Here is a 26,815-nt window from a genome sequence, read left to right on the forward strand (position 1 = left end):
CAACAGTATTACAATGCTCAGAGTACGTACGTTATACAACAACAGTATTACAATGCTCAGAGTACGTACGTTATACAACAACAGTATTACAATGCTCAGAGTACGTACGTTATACAACAACAGTATTACAATGCTCAGAGTACGTACGTTATACAACAACAGTATTACAATGCTCAGAGTACGTACGTTATACAACAACAGTATTACAATGCTCAGAGTACGTACGTTATACAACAACAGTATTACAATGCTCAGAGTACGTACGTTATACAACAACAGTATTACAATGCTCAGAGTACGTACGTTATACAACAACAGTATTACAATGCTCAGAGTACGTACGTTATACAACAACAGTATTACAATGCTCAGAGTACGTACGTTATACAACAACAGTATTACAATGCTCAGAGTACGTACGTTATACAACAACAGTATTACAATGCTCAGAGTACGTACGTTATACAACAACAGTATTACAATGCTCAGAGTACGTACGTTATACAACAACAGTATTACAATGCTCAGAGTACGTACGTTATACAACAACAGTATTACAATGCTCAGAGTACGTACGTTATACAACAACAGTATTACAATGCTCAGAGTACGTACGTTATACAACAACAGTATTACAATGCTCAGAGTACGTACGTTATACAACAACAGTATTACAATGCTCAGAGTACGTACGTTATACAACAACAGTATTACAATGCTCAGAGTACGTACGTTATCTTGAAAAACTGGATAAAATTTCCATCACTTTACATTGTCTAGTTAACAACAGTTCCGTCTCTACCAATCAAACGTTTTTATCTTTTCAAAATGTTGATGAATGTCTCCCTTGGTACCTCAATATTACCATACATCTTCATGCGTTTCTTTCCTTCTGCTTGATGTTTCAACAGCTTCATCTTTCTTGTAATATCACCACCATACTGAAATACAAAAACATATTTAGTTTAATCTGAAAACACGCATCGAATATTTGGGTAAACAATTAACACAAACTACAAATGATGTAAGGCATTAATGAGCAAAAAAATAAATTGTCAAATATTCCCTTATCAGCTTTGACCAGATACATCACTAATATAATTCAGGCTAAAAAATGTCAAGCATATATATATATATATATATATATATATATATATATATATATATATATATATATATATATATATATATATATATATATATATATATATATATATATATATATATATATATATATATATATATATATATATATATATATATATATATATATATATATATATATATATATATATATATATATATATATATATATATATATATATATATATATATATATATATATATATATATATATATATATATATATATATATATATATATATATCATCCATGTGAGAAACTGCAGAAGCTGGTGACTGAGTTTGGTAAAGTGTGTGAAAGAAGAAAGTTAAGAGTAAATGTGAATAAGAGCAAGGTTATTAGGTACAGTAGGGTTGAGGGTCAAGTCAATTGGGAGGTAAGTTTGAATGGAGAAAAACTGGAGGAAGTAAAGTGGTTTAGATATCTGGGAGTGGATCTGGCAGCGGATGGAACCATGGAAGCGGAAGTGGATCATAGGGTGGGGGAGGGGGCGAAAATCCTGGGAGCCTTGAAGAATGTGTGGAAGTCGAGAACATTATCTCGGAAAGCAAAAATGGGTATGTTTGAAGGAATAGTGGTTCCAACAATGTTGTATGGTTGCGAGGTGTGGGCTATGGATAGAGTTGTGCGCAGGAGGATGGATGTACTGGAAATGTGATGTTTGAGGACAATGTGTGGTGTGAGGTGGTTTGATCGAGTAAGTAACGTAAGGGTAAGAGAGATGTGTGGAAATAAAAAGAGCGTGGTTGAGAGAGCAGAAGAGGGTGTTTTGAAATGGTTTGGGCACATGGAGAGAATGAGTGAGGAAAGATTGACCAAGAGGATATATGTGTCGGAGGTGGAGGGAACGAGGAGAAGTGGGAGACCAAATTGGAGGTGGAAAGATGGAGTGAAAAAGATTTTGTGTGATCGGGGCCTAAACATGCAGGAGGGTGAAAGGAGGGCAAGGAATAGAGTGAATTTGGATCGATGTGGTATACCGGGGTTGACGTGCTGTCAGTGGATTGAATCAGGGCATGTGAAGCGTCTGGGGTAAGCCATGGAAAGCTGTGTAGGTATGTATATTTGCGTGTGTGGACGTGTATGTATATACATGTGTATGGGGGTGGGTTGGGCCATTTCTTTCGTCTGTTTCCTTGCGCTACCTCGCAAACGCGGGAGACAGTGACAAAGCAAAAAAAAAAAAAAAAAAATATATCATCCCCATATCCCTGGGGATAGGGGAGAAAGAATACTTCCAACGTATTCCCTGCGTGTCGTAGAAGGCGACTAAAAGGGGAGTGAGCGGGGGTCTGGAAATCCTCCCCTCTCATTATTTTTTTTTTTAATTTTCCAAAAGAAGGAACAGAGAAGGGGGCCAGGTGAGGATATTCCCTCAAAGGCCCAGTTCTCTGTTCTTAACGCTACCTCGCTAACGCGGGAAATGGCAAATAGTTTGAAAGAAAAATATATATCATTACTCATCTCAACATAGACTTAAATCATTATCATTTCAATGTATGTTCCTTAGGGCATTACGTATTTGCAGTCCAGAGTTTAATGATAACGAGTTTGAAAAGATATATTCTATTGGATCTTAGTTAAAGTACCCTAGATCTTTCAATGATAAATCCCTTCAGTTAGAAAAGAAATCATTTTATAGAGTTGAACCCAAACCTCTCATTGAAACCAAGAATCTTTTAGTTCTCCCTTTTAATAATTTTACTTTACATCCCAGGTTGCTTAAATCCTTTAATGTAAATGTTGCCTTAGCAACAATAATACTATAAAGAATATCTTAATCAGGAACTCACCAGAAAATTCTCCTGGATGCATCTATAAAGTGCCATATGAAAATTGTGATACGTTTTATGTTGGGCAGACTGGTAAGGATCTTTCTGTTAGACTTAAGCAACATAAATATAGTATAAGAACAGGACAAGAATCAAATGCCTTGTTCAATCACGTTAAAAATTACTATGATCATCGTACTGACTGGAGTAATGCCATCTCAGTTATCAACTCTAACTCCAGTACCACGAGAAATATCATTGAATCTTCTGTCATTAAATACACAAAGTATTATAACCTTAATATTAGTGAAGGTCTATACAAATTGGATAACTTTATTGTTGATAAAATTTCTAAACAATTCACCATCTTGTCCACATAATAGATTATGCTACGCTCGTTGTCTGTCTTGACAATACATGTTTACCAAATGGCGTCCTAGCTACGTCTCTTCGTTGTATATCAACTGACTGTTATATTTCTTTCTTGGATCTCACCTGATGATGTGATTATTACACGAAAGTGCACTTGAGAACTTATCGTGTTTCATATTCCCCGTAGACACATAGGAATATATATATACATATATATATATATATATATATATATATATATATATATATATATATATATATATATATATATATATATATATGTGGGAGCGGGGGGCTGGAAATCCTCCCCTCTCGTTTCTTTTTTTTCTTTTTCTTTTTCCAAAAGAAAGAACAGAGAAGGGGGCCAGGTGAGGATATTCCCTCAAAGGCCCAGTCCTCTTTTCTTAACGCTACCTCGCTAATGCGGGAAATGGCGAATAGTATGAAAATATATATATATATATATATATATATATATATATATATATATATATATATATATATATATATATATATGATGGGGATGAGAGAGCTTGGGAAGTGAGTCAGTTGTTGTTCGCTGATGATACAGCGCTGGTGGCTGATTCATGTGAGAAACTGCAGAAGCTGGTGACTGAGTTTGGTAAAGTGTGTGAAAGAAGAAAGTTAAGAGTAAATGTGAATAAGAGCAAGGTTATTAGGTACAGTAGGGTTGAGGGTCAAGTCAATTGGGAGGTAAGTTTGAATGGAGAAAAACTGGAGGAAGTAAAGTGTTTTAGATATCTGGGAGTGGATCTGGCAGCGGATGGAACCATGGAAGCGGAAGTGGATCATAGGGTGGGGGAGGGGGCGAAAATCCTGGGAGCCTTGAAGAATGTGTGGAAGTCGAGAACATTATCTCGGAAAGCAAAAATGGGTATGTTTGAAGGAATAGTGATTCCAACAATGTTGTATGGTTGCGAGGCGTGGGCTATGGATAGAGTTGTGCGCAGGAGGATGGATGTGCTGGAAATGAGATGTTTGAGGACAATGTGTGGTGTGAGGTGGTTTGATCGAGTAAGTAACGTAAGGGTAAGAGAGATGTGTGGAAATAAAAAGAGCGTGGTTGAGAGAGCAGAAGAGGGTGTTTTGAAATGGTTTGGGCACATGGAGAGAATGAGTGAGGAAAGATTGACCAAGAGGATATATGTGTCGGAGGTGGAGGGAACGAGGAGAAGTGGGAGACCAAATTGGAGGTGGAAAGATGGAGTGAAAAAGATTTTGTGTGATCGGGGCCTAAACATGCAGGAGGGTGAAAGGAGGGCAAGGAATAGAGTGAATTTGGATCGATGTGGTATACCGGGGTTGACGTGCTGTCAGTGGATTGAATCAGGGCATGTGAAGCGTCTGGGGTAAACCATGGAAAGCTGTGTAGGTATGTGTATTTGCGTGTGTGGACGTATGTATATACATGTGTATGGGGGTGGGTTGGGCCATTTCTTTCGTCTGTTTCCTTGTGCTACCTCGCAAACGCGGGAGACAGCGACAAAGCAAAATATATATATATATATATATATATATATATATATATATATATATATATATATATATATATATATATATATATATATATATATATATATATATATCATACAAAGCTCCATCAGCCAGGATCGAACCTGGGACCCCTTGTGCAAGAGGCAGGCATGCTACACTTTATTCGTATTCATATAACTCCGCGTTGTACAGTCAGGTTCGGTAAAACGCTCTCAGCTGGCTATGTGTTCTGTTCGGAAACAACCGATAGACCCCGTTGCTCACCATAGTGAGACGAAGGGTATTCGAGTACTTAGTATTTCGAATAGTTGTTTCCTATTATACAGTCCCTTAGCCTAGCGGTTAGCATGCCTGCCTCTTGCACAAGGGGTCCCAGGTTCGATCCTGGCTGATGGAGCTTTGTATGTTCTGTGAAGGTGCGCGTTCATATACACTTTATTCGTATTCATATAACTCCGCGTTTTATAGTCAGGTTCGGTAAAACGCTCTCAGCTGGCTATGTGTTCTGTTCGGAAACAACCGATAGACCCCGTTGCTCACCATAGTGAGACGAAGGGTATTCGAGTACTTAGTATTTCGAATAGTTGTTTCCTATCATACAGTCCCTTAGCCTAGCGGTTAGCATGCCTGCCTCTTGCACAAGGGGTCCCAGGTTCGATCCTGGCTGATGGAGCTTTGTATGTTCTATGAAGGTGCACGTTCATATACACTTTATTCGTATATATATATATATATATATATATATATATATATATATATATATTGCTTAACTTATACCTCAAATTACAGAGGTATAAGTTTGTTGAGTATTCCTGGTAAATTATATGGGAGGGTATTGATTGAGAGGGTGAAGGCATGTACAGAGCATCAGATTGGGGAAGAGCAGTGTGGTTTCAGAAGTGGTAGAGGATGTGTGGATCAGGTGTTTGCTTTGAAGAATGTATGTGAGAAATACTTAGAAAAGCAAATGGATTTGTATGTAGCATTTATGGATCTGGAGAAGGCATATGATAGAGTTGATAGAGATGCTCTGTAGAAGGTATTAAGAATATATGGTGTGGGAGGCAAGTTGTTAGAAGCAGTGAAAAGTTTTTATCGAGGATGTAAGGCTTGTGTACGTGTAGGAAGAGAGGAAAGTGATTGGTTCTCAGGGAATGTAGGTTTGCGGCAGGGGTGTGTGATGTCTCCATGGTTGTTTAATTTGTTTATGGATGGGGTTGTTAGGGAGGTAAATGCAAGAGTTTTGGAAAGAGGGGCAAGTATGAAGTCTGTTGGGGATGAGAGAGCTTGGGAAGTGAGTCAGTTGTTGTTCGCTGATGATACAGCGCTGGTGGCTGATTCATGTGAGAAACTGCAGAAGCTGGTGACTGAGTTTGGTAAAGTGTGTGAAAGAAGAAAGTTAAGAGTAAATGTGAATAAGAGCATTAGGTACAGTAGGGTTGAGGGTCAAGTCAATTGGGAGGTAAGTTTGAATGGAGCAAAACTGGAGGAAGTAAAGTGTTTTAGATATCTGGGAGTGGATCTGGCAGCGGATGGAACCATGGAAGCGGAAGTGGATCATAGGGTGGGGGAGGGGGCGAAAACCCTGGGAGCCTTGAAGAATGTGTGGAAGTTGAGAACATTATCTCGGAAAGCAAAAATGGGTATGTTTGAAGGAATAGTGGTTCCAACAATGTTGTATGGTTGCGAGGCGTAGGCTATGGATAGAGTTGTTCGCAGGAGGATGGATGTGCTGGAAATGAGATGTTTGAGGACAATGTGTGGTGTGAGGTGGTTTGATCGAGTAAGTAACGTAAGGGTAAGAGAGATGTGTGGAAATAAAAAGAGCGTGGTTGAGAGAGCAGAAGAGGGTGTTTTGAAATGGTTTGGGCACATGGAGAGAATGAGTGAGGAAAGATTGACCAAGAGGATATATGTGTCGGAGGTGGAGGGAACGAGGAGAAGTGGGAGACCAAATTGGAGGTGGAAAGATGGAGTGAAAAAGATTTTGTGTGATCGGGGCCTAAACATGCAGGAGGGTGAAAGGAGGGCAAGGAATAGAGTGAATTGGATCGATGTGGTATACCGGGGTTGACGTGATGTCAGTGGATTGAATCAGGGCATGTGAAGCGTCTGGGGTAAACCATGGAAAGCTGTGTAGGTATGTATATTTGCGTGTGTGGACGTATGTATATACATGTGTATGGGGGTGGGTTGGGCCATTTCTTTCGTCTGTTTCCTTGCGCTACCTCGCAAACACGGGAGACAGCGGAAAATATATACATATATATATATATATATATATATATATATATATATATATATATATATATATATATATATATATATATTTATTTTTTATTTATTTTGCTTTGTCGCTGACTCCCGCGTTTGCGAGGTAGCGCAAGGAAACAGACGAAAGAAATGGCCCAACCCACCCCCATACACAATGTATACACACACACGTCCACACACGCAAATATACATACCTATACATCTCAATGTACACATATATATACATACACAGACACATACATATACATCCATGCACACAATTCACACTGTCTGCCCCCATTCACTCCCATCGCCACCTCGCCACACATGGAATACCTTCCCCCTCCCTCCTCATGTGTGCGGGGTAGCACTAGGAGAAGACAACAAAGGCCACATTCGTTCACACTCAGTCTCTAGCTGCCACGCAATAATGCCCGAAAACGCAGCTCCCTTTCCACATCCAGGCCCCACACAACTTTCCATGATTTACCCCAGACGCTTCACATGCCCTGATTCAATCCACTGACAGCACGTCAACACCGGTATACCACATCGATCCAATTCACTCTATTCCTTGCCCTTCTTTCACCCTCCTGCATGTTTAGGCCCCGATCACACAAAATCTTTTTCACTCCATCTTTCCACCTCCAATTTGGTCTCCCACTTCTCCTCGTTCCCTCCACCTCCGACACATATATCCTCTTGGTCAATCTTTCCTCACTCATTCTCTCCATGTGCCCAAACCATTTCAAAACACCCTCTTCTGCTCTCTCAACCACGCTCTTTTTATTTCCACACATCTCTCTTACCCTTACGTTACTTACTCGATCAAACCACCTCACACCACACATTGTCCTCAAACATCTCATTTCAGCACATCCATCCTCCTGCGCACAACTCTATCCATAGCCCACGCCTCGCAACCATACAACATTGTTGGAACCACTATTCCTTCAAACATACCCATTTTTGCTTTCCGAGATAATGTTCTCGACTTCCACACATTCTTCAAGGCTCACAGGATTTTCGCCCCCTCCCCCACCCTATGATCCACTTCCACTTCCATGGTTCCATCCGCTGCCAGATCCACTCCCAGATATCTAAAACACTTTACTTCCTCCAGTTTTTCTCCATTCAAACTTACCTCCCAATTGACTTGACCCTCAACCCTACTGTACCTAATAACCTTGCTCTTATTCACATTTACTCTTAACTTTCTTCTTTCACACACTTTACCAAACTCAGTCACCAGCTTCTGCAGTTTCTCACCCGAATCAGCCATCAGCGCTGTATCATCAGCAAACATCAACTGACTCACTTCCCAAGCCCTCTCATCCACAACAGACTGCATACGTGCCCCTCTCTCCAAAACTCTTTCATTCACCTCCATAACAACCCAATCCATAAACAAATTAAACAACTATGGAGACATTACGCACCCCTGACGCGACCCAACATTCACTGAGAACCAATCACTTTTCTCTCTTCCTACTCGTACAAACGCCTTACATCCTCGATAAAAACTTTTCACTGCTTCTAGCAACTTTCCTCCTACACTATTTATTCTTAATACCTTCCACAGAGCATGTCTATCAACTCTATAATATGCCTTCTCCAGATCCATAAATGCTACATACAAATCCATTTGCTTTTCTAAGTATTTCTCACATACATTCTTCAGAGCAAACACCTGATCCACACATCCTCTACCACCTCTGAAACCACACTGCTCTTCCCAAATCTGATGCTCTGTACATGCTTTCACCCTCTCAATCAATAGCCTCCTATATAATTTCCCAGGAATACTGAACAAACTTACACCTCTGTAATTTGAGCACTCATCTTTATCGCCTTTGCATTTGTACAATGGCACTATGCATGCATTCCGCCAATCCTCAGACACATCACCATGAGTCATACATACATTAAATATCCTTACCAACCTGTCAACAACACAGTCACCCCCTTTTTATTTAATAAATTCCACTGCAATATCATCCAATCCCGCTGCCTTGCCGGCTTTCATCTTCTGCAAAGCTTTTAGTACCTCTTTTCTGTTTACCAAATCATTCTCCCTAACCCTCTCACTTCGCACACCACCTCGTCCAAAACACCCTATATCTGCCACTGTATCATCTAACACATTCAACATACCTTCAAAACTCACTCCATCTCCTTCTCACATCACCACTACTTGTTATTACCTCCCCATTAGCCCCCTTCACCGATGTTCCCATTTGTTCTCTTGTCTTACGCACTTTATTTACCTCCTTCCAAAACATCTTTTTATTCTCCCTAAAATTTAATGATACTCTCTCACCCCAACTCTCATTTGCCCTCTTTTTCACCTCTTGTACCTTTTTCTTGACCTCTTGCCTCTTTCTTTTATACATCTCCCACTCATTTGCACCATTTCCCTGCAAAAATCGTCTAAATGCCTCTCTCTTCTCTTTCAATAATAATCTTACTTCTTTATCCCACCACTCATTACCCTTTCTAATGTGCCCACCTCCCACGCTTCTCATGCCACAAACATCTTTTGCACAAGCCATCACTGCTTCTTTAAATGCATCCCATTCTTCCCCCACTCCCCTTACGTCCTTTCCTCTCACCTTTTTCCATTCTGTACTCAGTCTCTCCTAGTACTTCCTCACACAAGTCTCCTTCCCAAGCTCACTTACTCTCACCACTCTCTTAACCCCAATATTCTCTCTTCCTTTCTGAAAACCTCTACAAATCTTCACCTTCGCCTCCACAAGATAATGATCAGACATCCCTCCAGTTGCACCTCTCAGCACATTAACATCCAAAAGTCTCTCTTTCATGCGCCTATCAATTAACACGTAATCCAATAACGCTCTCTGCCCATCTCTCCTACTTACATACGTTTACTTATGTATATCTCTCTTTTAAACCAGATATCCCCAACCACCAGTCCCTTTTCAGCACACAAATCTACAAGCTCTTCACCATTTCCATTTACAACACTGAACACCCCATGTACACCAATTATCCCCTTAACTGCCACATTACTCAACTTTGCATTTAAATTACCCATCACTATAACCCGGTCTCGCGCATCAAAATTACTTATACAATCACTCAGGTGCTCCCAATACACTCTTCTCCTTTACCGGTGAGCTTCGTTTTACTCAGAGCCAAAACATCCAGGTGCATAGGCACCAATAATCACCCATCTCTCTCCATCCACTTTCAGTTTTACCCATATCAGTCTAGAGTTTACTTTCTTACACTCTATCACATACTCCCACAACTCCTGTTTCAGGAGTATTGCTACTCCTTCCCTTGCTCTTGTCCTCTCAACAACCCCTGACTTTACTCCCAAGACATTTCCAAACCACTCTTCCCCTTTACCCTTGAGCTTCATTTCACTCAGAGCACAAACATCCAGTTTCCTTTCCTCAAACATACTAACTATCTCTCCTCTTTTCTCATCTTGATTACACACACACACACACACACACACACACACACACACACACACACACACACACACAAACACACACACAAACACACACACACATATATATATATTATTATTTTTTTTATTATACTTTGTCGCTGTCTCCCGCGTTTGCGAGGTAGCGCAAGGAAACAGACAAAAGAAATGGCCCAACCCCCCCCCATACACATGTATATACATACGTCCACACACGCAAATATACATACCTACACAGCTTTCCATGGTTTACCCCAGACGCTTTACATGCCTTGATTCAATCCACTGACAGCACGTCAACCCCGGTATACCACATCGCTCCAATTCACTCTATTCCTTGCCCTCCTTTCACCCTCCTGCATGTTCAGGCCCCGATCACACAAAATCTTTTTCACTCCATCTTTCCACCACCAATTTGGTCTCCCTCTTCTCCTCGTTCCCTCCACCTCCGACACATATATCCTCTTGGTCAATCTTTCCTCACTCATCCTCTCCATGTGCCCAAACCACTTCAAAACACCCTCTTCTGCTCTCTCAACCACGCTCTTTTTATTTCCACACATCTCTCTTACCCTTACGTTACTCACTCGATCAAACCACCTCACACCACACATTGTCCTCAAACATCTCATTTCCAGCACATCCATCCTCCTGCGCACAACTCTATCCACAGCCCACGCCTCGCAACCATACAACATTGTTGGAACCACTATTCCTACAAACATACCCATTTTTGCTTTCCGAGATAATGTTCTCGACTTCCACACATTCTTCAAGGCCCCCAGAATTTTCGCCCCCTCCCCCACCCTATGATCCACTTCCGCTTCCATGGTTCCATCCGCTGCCAGATCCACTCCCAGATATCTAAAACACTTTACTTCCTCCAGTTTTTCTCCATTCAAACTCACCTCCCAATTGACTTGACCCTCAACCCTACTGTACCTAATAACCTTGCTCTTATTCACATTTACTCTTAACTTTCTTCTTCCACACACTTTACCAAACTCAGTCACCAGCTTCTGCAGTTTCTCACATGAATCAGCCACCAGCGCTGTATCATCAGCGAACAACAACTGACTCACTTCCCAAGCTCTCTCATCCCCAACAGACTTCATACTTGCCCCTCTTTCCAAAACTCTTGCATTCACCTCCCTAACAACCCCATCCATAAACAAATTAAACAACCATGGAGACATCACACACCCCTGCCGCAAACCTACATTCACTGAGAACCAATCACTTTCCTCTCTTCATTTCACTCAGAGCCCAAACATCCAGGTTCCTTTCCTCAAATATACTAACTATCTCTCCTCTTTTCTCATCTTGGTTACACACACACACACACACACACACGCACACACACACACACACACACACACACACACACACACACACAGGCATGTGAAGCGTCTGGGGTAAACCATGGAAAGCTGTGTAGGTATGTATATTTGCGTGTGTGGACGTATGTATATACATGTGTAAGGGGGGGGGGTTGGGCCATTTCTTTCGTCTGTTTCCTTGCGCTACCTCGTAAACGCGGGAGACAGCGACAAAGTATAATAAAAAAAAAATAAAATAATATATATATGTATGTATATATATATATATATATATATATATATATATATATATATATATATATATATATATATATATATATATATATATATATGTGTGTGTGTGTATTGACTGGATTACTGCCATCTCAGTTATTAACTATAACTCCAGTACCACGAGAAATATCATTGAATCTTCTATTATTGGATACACAAAGATTTATAACCTTGATATTAGTGATGGCCAATACAAATTGGATAGCTTTATTGTTGAACAAGTTTGTAAACAATTCCCTTTCTTGTCCACATGATAAGTTTATGATACGCTTGTTGTCAGTTTTGGACAATCACGTGTTTACCAAATGGCGTCCTAGCTACGCCTCTTCGTTGTATATCAACTGACTTATATTTCTCTCTTGTGTCTCCCCTGATGATAGGATTATTACACGAAAGTGCACTTGGGAACTTATCGTGTTTCATTTTCCCCGTGAACTCATAGGAAAATATATATATATGGATAGAGTTGTGCGCAGGAGGATGGATGTGCTGGAAATGAGATGTTTGAGGACAATGTGTGGTGTGAGGTGGTTTGATCGAGTAAGTAACGTAAGGGTAAGAGAGATGTGTGGAAATAAAAAGAGCGTGGTTGAGAGAGCAGAAGAGGGTGTTTTGAAATGGTTTGGGCACATGGAGAGAATGAGTGAGGAAAGATTGATCAAGAGGATATATGTGTCAGAGGTGGAGGGAACGAGGAGAAGTGGGAGACCAAATTGGAGGTGGAAAGATGGAGTGAAAAAGATTTTGTGTGATCGGGGCCTGAACATGCAGGAGGGTGAAAGGAGGGCAAGGGATAGAGTGAATTGGATCGATGTGGTATACCGGGGTTGATGTGCTGTCAGTGGATTGAATCAGGGCATGTGAAGCGTCTGGGGTAAACCATGGAAAGCTGTGTAGGTATGTATATTTGCGTGTGTGGACGTATGTATATACATGTGTATGGGGGTTGGTTGGGCCATTTCTTTCGTCTGTTTCCTTGCGCTACCTCGCAAACGCGGGAGACAGCGACAAAGCAAAAAAAGAAAAAAAAAAAAATATATATATATATATATATATATATATATAGATTGGGGAAGAGCAGTGCGGTTTCAGAAGTGGTAGAGGATGTGTGGATCAGGTGTTTGCTTTGAAGAATGTATGTGAGAAATACTTAGAAAAGCAAATGGATTTGTATGTAGCATTTATGGATCTGGAGAAGGCATATGATAGAGTTGATAGAGATGCTCTGTGGAAGGTATTAAGAATTTATGGTGTGGGAGACAAGTTGTTAGAAGCAGTGAAAAGTTTTTATCGAGGATGTAAGGCATGTGTACGTGTAGGAAGAGAGGAAAGTGATTGGTTCTCAGTAAATGTAGGTTTGCGGCAGGGGTGTGTGATGTCTCCATGGTTGTTTAATTTGTTTATGGATGGGGTTGTTATGGAGGTAAATGCAAGAGTCCTGGAAAGAGGGGCAAGTATGAAGTCTGTTGGGGATGAGAGAGCTTGGGAAGTGAGTCAGTTGTTGTTCGCTGATGATACAGCACTGGTGGCTGATTCATGTGAGAAACTGCAGAAGCTGGTGACTGAGTTTGGTAAAGTGTGTGGAAGAAGAAAGTTAAGAGTAAATGGGAATAAGAGCAAGGTTATTAGGTACAGTAGGGGTGAGGGTCAAGTCAATTGGGAGGTGAGTTTGAATGGAGAAAAACTGGAGGAAGTGAAGTGTTTTAGATATCTGGGAGTGGATCTGGCAGCGGATGGAACCATGGAAGCGGAAGTGGATCATAGGGTGGGGGAGGGGGCGAAAATTTTGGGAGCCTTGAAAAATGTGTGGAAGTCGAGAACATTATCTCGGAAAGCAAAAATGGGTATGTTTGAGGAATAGTGGTTCCAACAATGTTGTATGGTTGCGAGGCGTGGGCTATGGATAGAGATGTGCGCAGGAGGATGGATGTGCTGGAAATGAGATGTTTGAGGACAATGTGTGGTGTGAGGTGGTTTGATCGAGTAAGTAACGTAAGGGTAAGAGAGATGTGTGGAAATAAAAAGAGCGTGGTTGAGAGAGCAGAAGAGGGTGTTTTGAAATGGTTTGGGCACATGGAGAGAATGAGTGAGGAAAGATTGACCAAGAGGATATATGTGTCGGAGGTGGAGGGAACGAGGAGAAGAGGGAGACCAAATTGGAGGTGGAAAGATGGAGTGAAAAAGATTTTGTGTGATCGGGGCCTGAACATGCAGGAGGGTGAAAGGAGGGCAAGGAATAGAGTGAATTGGAGCCATGTGGTATACAGGGGTTGACGTGCTGTCAGTGGATTGAATCAAGGCATGTGAAGCGTCTGGGGTAAACCATGGAAAGCTGTGTAGGTATGTATATTTGCGTGTGTGGACGTGTGTATGTACATGTGTATGGGGGGGGGGGGGGTTGGGCCATTTCTTTCGTCTGTTTCCTTGCGCTACCTCGCAAACGCGGGAGACAGCGACAAAGTAAAAAAAAAAAAAAAAAAAAAAAAAAAAATATATATATATATATATATATATATATATATATATATATATTTGCGTGTGTGGACGTGTGTATGTACATGTGTATGGGGGGATATATATATATATATATATATATATATATATATATATATATATATATATATATCATTTATTATCCACTCATATACACATGTACATATTCATGCTTGCCTTCATCAATTCCTGTTGCTGCCCCGCCCCATGGGAAACAGCATCGCTACCCCCTGCTTCAGCGAGGTAGCGCCAAGAAAACAGAAAAAAGGCCACATTCGTTCACATTCAGACTCTAGCTGTCATGTGTAGTGCACCGAAACCACAGCTCCCTATCCACATCCAGACCTTTCCATGGTTTACCCCAGACGCTTCGCATGCCCGGGTTCAGTCCACTGACAGCACGTCGACCCCGGTATACCACATCGTTCCAATTGACTTTATTCATTGCACAACTCTCACACTCCCATATGTTCAGACCTCGATAGCTCAAAATCTTTTTCACTCCATCTTTCCACCTCCAATTTGGTCTCCCACTTCTTCCCTCCACCACATGTCCAAATCATTTCAACACACCCTCTTCTCTCTCAACTACACTCTTTTTATTACCACATATCTCTCTTATCCTTTTATTACTCATTCAATCAAACACCCTCACACCACATATTGTCCTTAAACATTTCATTTCCAACACAGACACCCTCCTTTGTACAACCCTATCTATATCCCATGTCTCGCAACCATATAACATTATTGGAACCACTAATCTTCAAACATACCCATTTTTGCTCTCCGAGATAACGTTCTCGTCTTCCACACATTCTTCATCGCTCCTAGAATCTTCGCCCCCTCGCCCACCCTGTGACTCACTTTCGCTTCCATAGTTCTATTCGCTGACAAGTCCACTCCCAGATATCTAAAACACTTTGCTTCCTCCAACATTTCTCCATTCATACTTACATCCCAGTTAACCTGTCCCTCAACCCTACTGAACCTTATCTTGCTCTTATTCACATTTTCTCTCAGCTTTCTTCTTTCACACTCTTTACCAAACTTAGTCACCAGCTTCTGCAGTCTCTCACCTGAATCAGCCAACAGCGCTGTATCATCAGCGAACAAGTGACTCACTTCCCAAGCCCTCTCATCCACAACAGACTGCATACTTGCCCCTCTCTCCAAAACTCTTGCATTTATCTCCCTAACCACCCCATCCATAAACAAATTAAAACAACAATGGGGATATTACAAACTCCTACCGCAGACTAATCACTCTCCTCTCTTTATACTCGTACACATGCCTTACTTCCTTGGTATAAACTTTTCACTGCTTCTAGTAACTTCCCTCCCACACCATACACACTTAAGACCCACAAAGCATCTCTATCAACCCTATCATATGCCTTCTCCAGATCCATAAATGCTACAATTTTTTTTTAAGTATTTCTCGAATACATTCTTCAAAGCAAACACCTGATCCACACATCCTCTACCACTTCTGAAACCACACTGCTCTTCCTCAATCTGATGCTCTGTACATGCCTTCTCCTTTTCAATTAATACCCTCCCATATAATTTCCCAGGAATACTCAACAACCTTATACCTCTGTAATTTGAACACTCACCATTATCCCCTTTGCCTTTATACAATGGCACTACGTAAGCATTCCGCCAATCATCGGGCACTTCGCCATGATCCATACATACATTCAATATCCTTACCAACCAATCAACAACATAGTCACCCCCTTTTTAATAAATTCTTCTGCAATACCATCCAAACCCGCCGCTTTGTCGGATTTCATCTTCTGCAAAGCTGTCACTACCTCTTCTCTTTTAACCACACCATTCTCCCTGACTCTCACTTCGCACACCACCCCGACCAAAACACCCTATGTCTGTCCCCTGTATCATCAAACACATTCAACAAACATTCAAAGTACTCATTCCATCTCTTTCTCATTTCATCACTACCCGTTATTACGTCCCCACTTGCCCCCTTCACCGATGTTCCCATTTCTTCTCTTGTCTTACGCAAGTTATTTACCTCCTTCCAAAACATATTTTCATTCTACCTAAAGTTTATTGATACTCTCTCACAGCAACTCTCATCTTGACCTCTTTTTCAACCCTTGCTGACCTCCTGCCGCTTTCCTTTATACATCTCCCAGTCATTTGTACTCCTTCCTTGCAAGTATCGTTCAAACGCTTCTCTTTACTCTTTCACTGACAATCCTACTTCTTCATCCCACCACTTACTACCCTTCTAATCTTCCTACCCCCCCACCTTTCTCATGCTACAAGAATCTTTGCGTTTTGGTTGAGGTGGTGTGCAAAGTGAGAGCGTCAGAGAGAATGGTTTGGTAAACAGAGAAGAGGTAGTGAAAGCTTTGCGGAAGATGAAAGCCGGCAAAGCGGCGGGTTTGGATGGTGCTGCAGTGGAATTTATTAAAAAAGGGGGTGACTGTGTTGTTGACTGGTTGGTGAGGATATTCAATGTATGGTTGGTTCATGGTGAAGTGCCTGAGGATTGGCGGAATGCATGTATAGTACCATTGTACTAAGGCAAAGGGGATAAAGGTGAGTGTTCAAATTACAGAGGTATAAGTTTGTTAAGTATTCCTGGGAAATTATATAGGAGGGTATGGATTGAGAGGGTAAAGGCATGTACAGAGCATCAGATTGGGGAAGAGCAGTGTGGTTTCAGAAGTGGTAGAGATGTGTGGATAGGGATTTTGCTATGAAGAATGTATGTGAGAAATACTTAAAAAAAAAAAAGAAATGGATTTGTATGTAGCATTTGTGGATCTGGAGAAGGCATATGATAGAGATGATAAAGATGCTCTGTGGAAGGTATTAAGAGTATATAGTGTGGAGGTAAGTTGCTAGAAGCAATGAAAAGTTTTTTACCAAGGATGTAAGGCATGTGTACAAGTAGGAGAGGAAAGTGATTGATTCCCAGTGAATGTCAGTTTGCGGCAGGGGTGCGTGATATCTCCATGATTGTTTAATCTGTTTATGGATGGGGTGGTTAGGGAGGTGAATGCAAGTTTTGGAGAGAGGGGCAAGTATGTAGTCTGATGTGGATGAGAGGGCTTGGGAAGTGAGTCAGTTGTTGTTCGCTGATGATACAGCGCTGGTGGCTAATTCGGGTGAGAAACTGCAGAAGCTGGTGACTGAGTTTGGTAAAGTGTGTGAAAGAAAAAAGCTGAGAGTAAATGTGAATAAGAGCAAGGTTGTTAGGTACAGTAGGGTTGAGGGTCAAGTAAATTGGGAGGTACGTTTGAATGGAGAAAAACTGGAGGAAGAATTGTCTTAGATATCTGGGAATGGATTTAGCAGCAGATGGAACCATGGAAGCGGAAGTGAGTCACAGGGTGGCGGAGGTGGCGAAGGTTCTGGGAGCGTTAAAGAATGTGTCAAAGGCGAGAACGTTTTCTCGGAGAGCAAAAATGGCTATATCTGAAGGAACAGTGGTTCCAACAATGTTGTATGGTTACGAGGCGTGGGCTATAGATAGAGTTGTGCGCAGGAGGGTGGATGTGCTGGAAATGAAATGTTTGAGGACAATATGTGGTGTGAGGTGGTTTGATCGAGTAAGTAATGAAAGGGTAAGAGAGATGTGTGGAAATAAAAAGAGTGTTGTTGAGAAAGCAGAAGAGAGTGTATTGGAATGGTTTGTTCACATAGATAGAATGAGGGAGGAACGGTTGATAAAGAGGATATATGTGTCAGAGGTGGAGGTAACAAGAAGCGAGTGACCAAACTGGAGGTGGAAGGATGGAGTGAAAAAGATTTTCAGCGATCGGGGCCTGAACATACAGGAGGGTGAGAGGCGTGCAAAGAATAGAGTGAATTGGAACGATGTAGTATACTAGGGTCGACGTGCTGTCAGCGGACTGAATCAGGGTATATGAAGCGTCTGGGGTAAACCATGGAAAGGTCTGTGGGGTATGGATGTGGATAGGGAGCTGTGGTTTCAGTGCATTACACATGACAGCTAGAGACTGAGTGTTTACGATTGTGGCTTTTTTGTTATTTCCTGGCGCTACCTCGCTGGATACTATTACATACGCGCCCACACACGCACATATACATACCTATACATTTCAACGTATACATACATATACATACACAGACATGTACACATTCATACTTGCTGTTTTCATCCATTCCCGTCGCCAGCCCGCCATACATGAAATGGCATCCCCACCCCCCGCGCGTGCACGAGGCAGCGCTAGGAAAAGACAACAAAGGCCACATTCGTTCACACTCAGTCTCTAGCTGTCATGTGTAATGCACCGAAACCACAGCTCCCTTTCACATCTAGGCCCCACAAAACTTTCCATAGTTTACACCAGACGCTTCACATGCCCTGTTCAATCCATTAACAGCACGTCGACCCCGGTATACCACATCGTTCCAATTCACTCTATTCTTTGCACGCCATTTACCCTTCTGCATGTTCAGGCCCCGATCACTCAAAAGCTTTTTCACTCCATCTTTCTACCTCCAATTTGGTCTCCCACTTCTCGTTCTCTCCACATCTGATACATATATACACTTTGTCAATCTTTCCTCACTCATTCTCTCCATGTAACCAAACCATTTCAATACACCCTCTTCTGCTCTCTCAACCACACTCTTTTCATTACCACACATCTCTCTTACCCTTTCATTACTTACTCGATCAAACCATCTCACACCACACATTGTCCTCAAACATCTCATTTCCAACACATCCACCCTCCTCCGCACAACCCTAACTATAGCCCACGCCTCGCAACCATATAACATTGCTGGAACCACTACTCCTTCAAACATACCCATTTTTGCTCTCCAAGATAACGTTCTCGCCTTCCACATATTTTTCAACGCTCCCAGAACCTTCACCTCCTCCCACACCCTGCGACTCACTTCCGCTTCCATGGTTCCATCCGCTGCTAAATCCACTCTTAAATATCTAAAACTCTTCACTTCCTCCAGTTTTTCTCCATGCAAACTTACCTCCCACTTTACTTGTCCCTCAATCCTACTGAAGCTAATAACCTTGCTCTTATTCAAATCTACTCTCAGCTTTCTTGTTTCAAACACTGTACCAAACTCAGTCACCAGCTTCTGCAGTTTCTCATCCAAATCAGCCACCAGCGATGTATCATCAGGTAACAACAACTGACTCACTTCCCAAGCCCTCTCATCCGCAACAGACTGCATACTTGCCCCTCTCTCCAAAACTCTTACATTCACCTCCTTAACAACCCCATCCATAAACAAACAACCATGGAGATATCACGCACCCCTGTCACAAACCAACATTCACTGGAAACCAGTCACATTCCTCTCTTCCTACTCGTACAAATGCCTTACATCCTTGACAAAAACTTTTTACTGTTTCTAGCAACTTACCTCCCTCACCATATACACTTAATACCTTCCACAAAGCATCTCTATCAACTCTGTCATATGACTTATCCAGATCCATAAATGCTACATACAAATCCATCTGTTTTTCTAAATATTTCTCACATACAGTCTTCAAAGAAAACACCTGATCCACACATCATCTAGCACACCTGATCCACACATCATCTAACACTCCTGAAACCACACTGCACTTCCCCAATCTGATGCTCTGTACATGCCTTCACTCTCTCAATCAACACCCTCCCATATAATTTCCCAGGAATACTCAACAAACGTATACCTCTGTAATTTGAACACTCACCTTTATCCCCTTTGCCTTTGTATAATGGCACTATACATGCATTCTGTCAATCCTAAGGCACTTCACAATGAACCATACATACACTGAATATCCTCACCAACCAGTCAACAACACAGTCACCCCCATTTTTAATAAATTCCACTGCAATACCACCCAACCCCGTCGCCTTGCAGGCTTTCATCTTTCGCAAAGCTTTCACTACCTCTTCTCTGTTTACCAAACCATTCTCCCTGACCCTCTCACTTTGGACACCACCTCGACCAAAACACCCTATATCTGCCACTCTATCATGAAACACATTCAGCAAACCCTCAAAATACTCACTCCATCTCCTCACTTCACCACTACTTGTTACCTCCCAATTAGCTCCCTTCACTGATGTTTCCTTGTCTTACGCACTTTATTCACCTTCGAAAACATCTTTTCATTCTCCCTAAAATCTAACGATATTCTTTCACCCCAACTCTCATTTGCCCTCTTTTTCAATTCACGCACCTTTCTTTTGACCTCCTGCCTCTTTTTTTTTTTTTTATATACATCTCCCAGTCGCTTGCACTATTTTCCTGCAAAAATCGTCTAAATACCTCTCCCTCTTCTCTTTCACTAACAATCCTACTTCTTCATCCCACCGCTCTCTATCCCTTCTAATCTGCCCACTTCCCACCCTTCTCATGCCACATGCATCTTTTGCGCAAGCCATCACTGCTTTGCTAAATATATCCCATTCTTCTCCCACTCCCCTATGTCATTTGCTCTAATCTTTTTCCATTCTGCACTCAATCTCTCCTGGCACTTCCTCACACAAGTTTTCTTTCCAAGTTCACTTAGTCTCACCACTCTCTTCACCCCAACATTCTCTCTTCTTTTCTGAAAACCTTTACAAATCTTCACTTTCGCCTCCTCAAGATAATGATCAGACATCCCTTCAGTTGCACCTCTCAGCACATTAACATCCAAAAGTCTCTCTTTCACGAGCCTATCAATTAATAAGTAATCCAATACGCTATCTGGCCATCTCTCTTACATATATACGTATACTTATGTATATATCTCTTTTTAAACCAGGTATTCCCAATCACCAATATTTCTATTTATTCATTATACTTTGTAGCTGTCTCCCGCGTCAGCGAGGTAGCGCAAGGAAACAGACTAATAAAATGGCCCAACCCACCCACATACACGTCCACACACGCACATATTCATACCTAAACATTTCAACGCAAATATTTATATATATATATATATATATATATATATATATATATATATATATATATATATATATATATATATATATATATGGTTAGGAGTCACGCGGGGAGTGCTCATCCTCCTCGAAGGCTCAGAGTGGGGTGCCTAAATGTGTGTGGATGTAACCAAGATGTGAAAAAAGGAGAGATAGGTAGTATGTTTGAGGAAAGGAACCTGGATGTTTTGGCTCTGAGTGAAACGAAGCTCAAGGGTAAAGGGGAAGAGTGGTTTGGGAATGTCTGGGGAGTAAAGTCAGGGGTTAGTGAGAGGACAAGAGCAAGGGAAGGAGTAGCAATACTCCTGAAACAGGAGTTGTGGGAGTATGTGATAGAATGTAAGAAAGTAAATTCTCGATTAATATGGGTAAAACTGAAAGTTGATGGAGAGAGGTGGGTGATTATTGGTGCATATGCACCTGGGCATGAGAAGAAAGATCATGAGAGGCAAGTGTTTTGGGAGCAGCTGAATGAGTGTGTTAGTGGTTTTGATGCACGAGACCGGGTTATAGTGATGGGTGATTTGAATGCAAAGGTGAGTAATGTGGCAGTTGAGGGAATAACTGGTATACATGGGGTGTTCAGTGTTGTAAATGGAAATGGTGAAGAGCTTGTAGATTTATGTGCTGAAAAAGGACTGATGATTGGGAATACCTGGTTTAAAAAGCGAGATATACATAAGTATACTTATGTAAGTAGAAGAGACGGCCAGAGAGCGTTATTGGATTACGTGTTAATTGACAGGCGTGCGAAAGAGAGACTTTTGGGTGTTAATGTGCTGAGAGGTGCAACTGGAGGGATGTCTGATCATTATCTCGTGGAGGCTAAGGTGAAGATTTGTATGGGTTTTCAGAAAAGAAGAGTGAATGTTGGGGTGAAGAGGGTGGTGAGAGTAAGTGAGCTTGGGAAGGAGACCTGTGTGAGGAAGTACCAGGAGAGACTGAGTACAGAATGGAAAAAGGTGAGACCAATGGAAGTAAGGGGAGTGGGGAAGGAATGGGATGTATTTAGGGAATCAGTGATGGATTGCGCAAAAGATGCTTGTGGCATGAGAAGAGTGGGAGGTGGGTTGATTAGAAAGGGTAGTGAGTGGTGGGATGAAGAAATAAGAGTATTAGTGAAAGAGAAGAGAGAGGCATTTGGACGATTTTTGCAGGGAAAAAATGCAATTGAGTGGGAGATGTATAAAAGAGACAGGAGGTCAAGAGAAAGGTGCAAGAGGTGAAAAAAAGGGCAAATGAGAGTTGGGGTGAGAGAGTATCATTAAATTTTAGGGAGAATAAAAAGATGTTCTGGAAGGAGGTAAATAAAGTGCGTAAGACAAGGGAGCAAATGGGAACTTCAGTGAAGGGCGCAAATGGGGAGGTGATAACAAGTAGTGGTGATGTGAGAAGGAGATGGAGTGAGTATTTTGAAAGTTTGTTGAATGTGTTTGATGATAGAGTGGCAGATATAGGGTGTTTTGGTCGAGGTGGTGTGCAAAGTGAGAGGGTTAGGGAAAATGATTTGGTAAACAGAGAAGAGGTAGTGAAAGCTTTGCGGAAGATGAAAGCCGGCAAGGCAGCAGGTTTGGATGGTATTGCAGTGGAATTTATTAAAAAAGGGGGTGACTGTATTGTTGACTGGTTGGTAAGGTTATTTAATGTATGTATGACTCATGGTGAGGTGCCTGAGGATTGGCGGAATGCGTGCATAGTGCCATTGTACAAAGGCAAAGGGGATAAGAGTGAGTGCTCAAATTACAGAGGTATAAGTTTGTTGAGTATTCCTGGTAAATTATATGGGAGGGTATTGATTGAGAGGGTGAAGGCATGTACAGAGCATCAGATTGGGGAAGAGCAGTGTGGTTTCAGAAGTGGTAGAGGATGTGTGGTTCAGGTGTTTGCTTTGAAGAATGTATGTGAGAAATACTTAGAAAAGCAAATGGATTTGTATGTAGCATTTATGGATCTGGAGAAGGCATATGATAGAGTTGATAGAGATGCTCTGTGGAAGGTATTAAGAATATATGATGTGGGAGGCAAGTTGTTAGAAGCAGTGAAAAGTTTTTATCGAGGATGTAAGGCATGTGTACGTGTAGGAAGAGAGGAAAGTGATTGGTTCTCAGTGAATGTAGGTTTGCGGCAGGGGTGTGTGATGTCTCCAGGGTTGTTTAATTTGTTTATGGATGGGGTTGTTAGGGAGGTAAATGCAATAGTTTTGGAAAGAGGGGCAAGTATGAAGTCTGTTGGGGATGAGAGAGCTTGGGAAGTGAGTCAGTTGTTGTTCGCTGATGATACAGCGCTGGTGGCTGATTCATGTGAGAAACTGCAGAAGCTGGTGACTGAGTTTGGTAAAGTGTGTGGAAGAAGAAAGTTAAGAGTAAATGTGAATAAGAGCAAGGTTATTAGGTACAGTATGGTTGAGGGTCAAGTCAATTGGGAGGTGAGTTTGAATGGAGAAAAACTGGAGGAAGTGAAGTGTTTTGATATCTGGGAGTGGATCTGGCAGCGGATGGAACCATGGAAGCGGAAGTGGATCATAGGGTGGGGGAGGGGGCGAAAATTCTGGAGGCCTTGAAGAATGTGTGGAAGCCGAGAACATTATCTCGGAAAGCAAAAATGGGTATGTTTGAAGGAATAGTGGTTCCAACAATGTTGTATGGTTGCGAGGCGTGGGCTATGGATAGAGTTGTGCGCAGGAGGATGGATGTGCTGGAAATGAGATGTTTGAGGACAATGTGTGGTGTGAGGTGGTTTGATCGAGTGAGTAACGTAATGGTAAGAGAGATGTGTGGAAATAAAAAGAGCGTGGTTGAGAGAGCAGAAGAGGGTGTTTTGAAGTGGTTTGGGCACATGGAGAGAATGAGTGAGGAAAGATTGACCAAGAGGATATATGTGTCGGAGGTGGAGGGAACGAGGAGAAGAGGGAGACCAAATTGGAGATGGAAAGATGGAGTGAAAAAGATTTTGTGTGATCGGGGCCTAAACATGCAGGAGGGTGAAAGGAGGGCAAGGAATAGAGTGAATTGGAGCGATGTGGTATACCGGGGTTGACGTGCTGTCAGTGGATTGAATCAAGGCATGTGAAGCGTCTGGGGTAAACCATGGAAAGCTGTGTAGGTATGTATATTTGCGTGTGTGGACGTATGTATATACATGTGTATGGGGGTGGGTTGGGCCATTTCTTTCGTCTGTTTCCTTGCGCTACCTCGCAAACGCGGGAGACAGCGACAAAGTATAATAATATGATAATATATATATATATATATATATATATATATATATATATATATATATATATATATATATATATATATACTTCCCTGGGGATAGGGGAGAAAGAATACTTCCCACGTATTCCCTGCGTGTCGTAGAAGGCGACTAAAAGGGGAGGGAGCGGGGGGCTGGAAATCCTCCCCTCTCGTTTTTTTTTTGATTTTCCAAAAGAGGGAACAGAGAATTGGGCCAGGTGAGGGTTTGTTTATGGATGGGGTTGTTAGGGAGGTGAATACAAGAGTTTTGGAAAGAGGGGCAAGTATGAAGTCTGTTGGGGATGAGAGAGCTTAGGAAGTGAGTCAGTTGTTGTTCGCTGATGATACAGCGCTGGTGGCTGATTCATGTGAGAAACTGCAGAAGCTGGTGACTGAGTTTGGTAAAGTGTGTGAAAGAAGAAAGTTAAGAGTAAATGTGAATAAGAGCAAGGTTATTAGGTACAGTAGGGTTGAGGGCCAAGTCAATTGGGAGGTGAGTTTGAATGGAGAAAAACTGGAGGAAGTGAAGTGTTTTAGATATCTGGGAGTGGATCTGGCAGCGGATGGAATCATGGAAGCGGAAGTGGATCATAGGGTGGGGGAGGGGGCGAAAATTCTGGGAGCCTTAAAGAATGTGTGGAAGTCGAGAACATTATCTCGGAAAGCAAAAATGGGTATGTTTGAAGGAATAGTGGTTCCAACAATGTTGTATGGTTGCGAGGCGTGGGCTATGGATAGAGTTGTGCGCAGGAGGATGGATGTGCTGGAAATGAGATGTTTGAGGACAATGCGTGGTGTGAGGTGGTTTGATCGAGTAAGTAACGTAAGGGTAAGAGAGATGTGTGGAAATAAAAAGAGCGTGGTTGAGAGAGCAGAAGAGGGTGTTTGAAATGGTTTGGGCACATGGAGAGAATGAGTGAGGAAAGATTGACGAAGAGGATATATGTGTCGGAGGTGGAGGGAACGAGGAGAAGAAGGAGACCAAATTGGAGGTGGAAAGATGGAGTGAAAAAGCTTTTGTGTGATCGGGGCCTGAACATGCAGGAGGGTGAAAGGAGGGCAAGGAATAGAGTGAATTGGAGCGATGTGGTATACCGGAGTTGACGTGCTGTCAGTGGATTGAATCAGGGCATGTGAAGCGTCTGGGGTAAACCATGGAAAGCTGTGTAGGTATGTATATTTGCATGTGTGGACGTATGTATATACATGTGTATGGGGGTGGGTTGGGCCATTTCTTTCGTCTGTTTCCTCGCGCTACCTCGCAAACGCGGGAGACAGCGAGAAAGCAAAAAAAAAAAAAAAAAAAAAAAAAAAAAATATATATATATATATATATATATATATATATATATATATATATATATATATATATATATATGTTGGAAAGGATCACAATTTTGCGCGTGATCAAGATATTCCTATGAGTCCACGGGGAAAATGAAACACGATAAGTTCCCAAGTGCACTTTCGTGTAATAATCACATCATCAGGGGAGACACAAGAGAGAAGTATAACAGTCAGTTGATGTACATCGAAGAGACGAAGCTAGGAGGCCATTTGGTAAACATGTGATTGTCCAAAACATACAACGAGTGTTCATAAACTTATCATTTTACAAATTTTATCAACAATAAAGTTATCTAATTTGTATAGACCATCACTAATATCAAGATTATAATTCTTTGTGTATTTAATGATAGAAGATTCAATGATATTTCTCTTGGTAATAGAGTTAGAGTTAATAATTGAGATGGCGTTACTCCAGTCAATACAATGATCATAGTTTTTAACGTGATTAAACAAGGCATTTGATTCTTGACCCGTTCTTACACTATATTTATGTTGCTTAAGTCTAACAGAAAGATCCTTACCAGTCTGAATAACATAAAATCTATCACAGTTTCCACAAGGCACTTTATAGATTCATCCAAGAGAATTTTCGGGTAAATTCCTGATTAAGATATTCTTTATAGCATTATTGTTGCTAAAGGCAACA

The 26,815-nt window shown here is 41.6% G+C and overlaps 1 protein-coding gene across 1 annotated transcript in view; it reads right to left on the reverse strand.

Annotated features, from left to right (window-relative positions):
• Positions 1-668: 668 nt before the first annotated feature.
• Positions 669-26,815, reverse strand: part of LOC139765356 (translation factor GUF1, mitochondrial-like) — a 135,554-nt gene continuing 109,407 nt past the window's right edge. Inside the window, exon 6 of the mRNA XM_071692738.1 lies at positions 669-941. Coding sequence (XP_071548839.1) covers positions 816-941 — 126 coding nt within the window. The 3' untranslated portion in view covers positions 669-815. The remainder of the gene's footprint in view (positions 942-26,815) is intronic.

This window comes from Panulirus ornatus, chromosome 54 (genome assembly GCF_036320965.1).
Source record: "Panulirus ornatus isolate Po-2019 chromosome 54, ASM3632096v1, whole genome shotgun sequence".
In the NCBI taxonomy this organism is placed as follows: domain Eukaryota; kingdom Metazoa; phylum Arthropoda; class Malacostraca; order Decapoda; family Palinuridae; genus Panulirus; species Panulirus ornatus.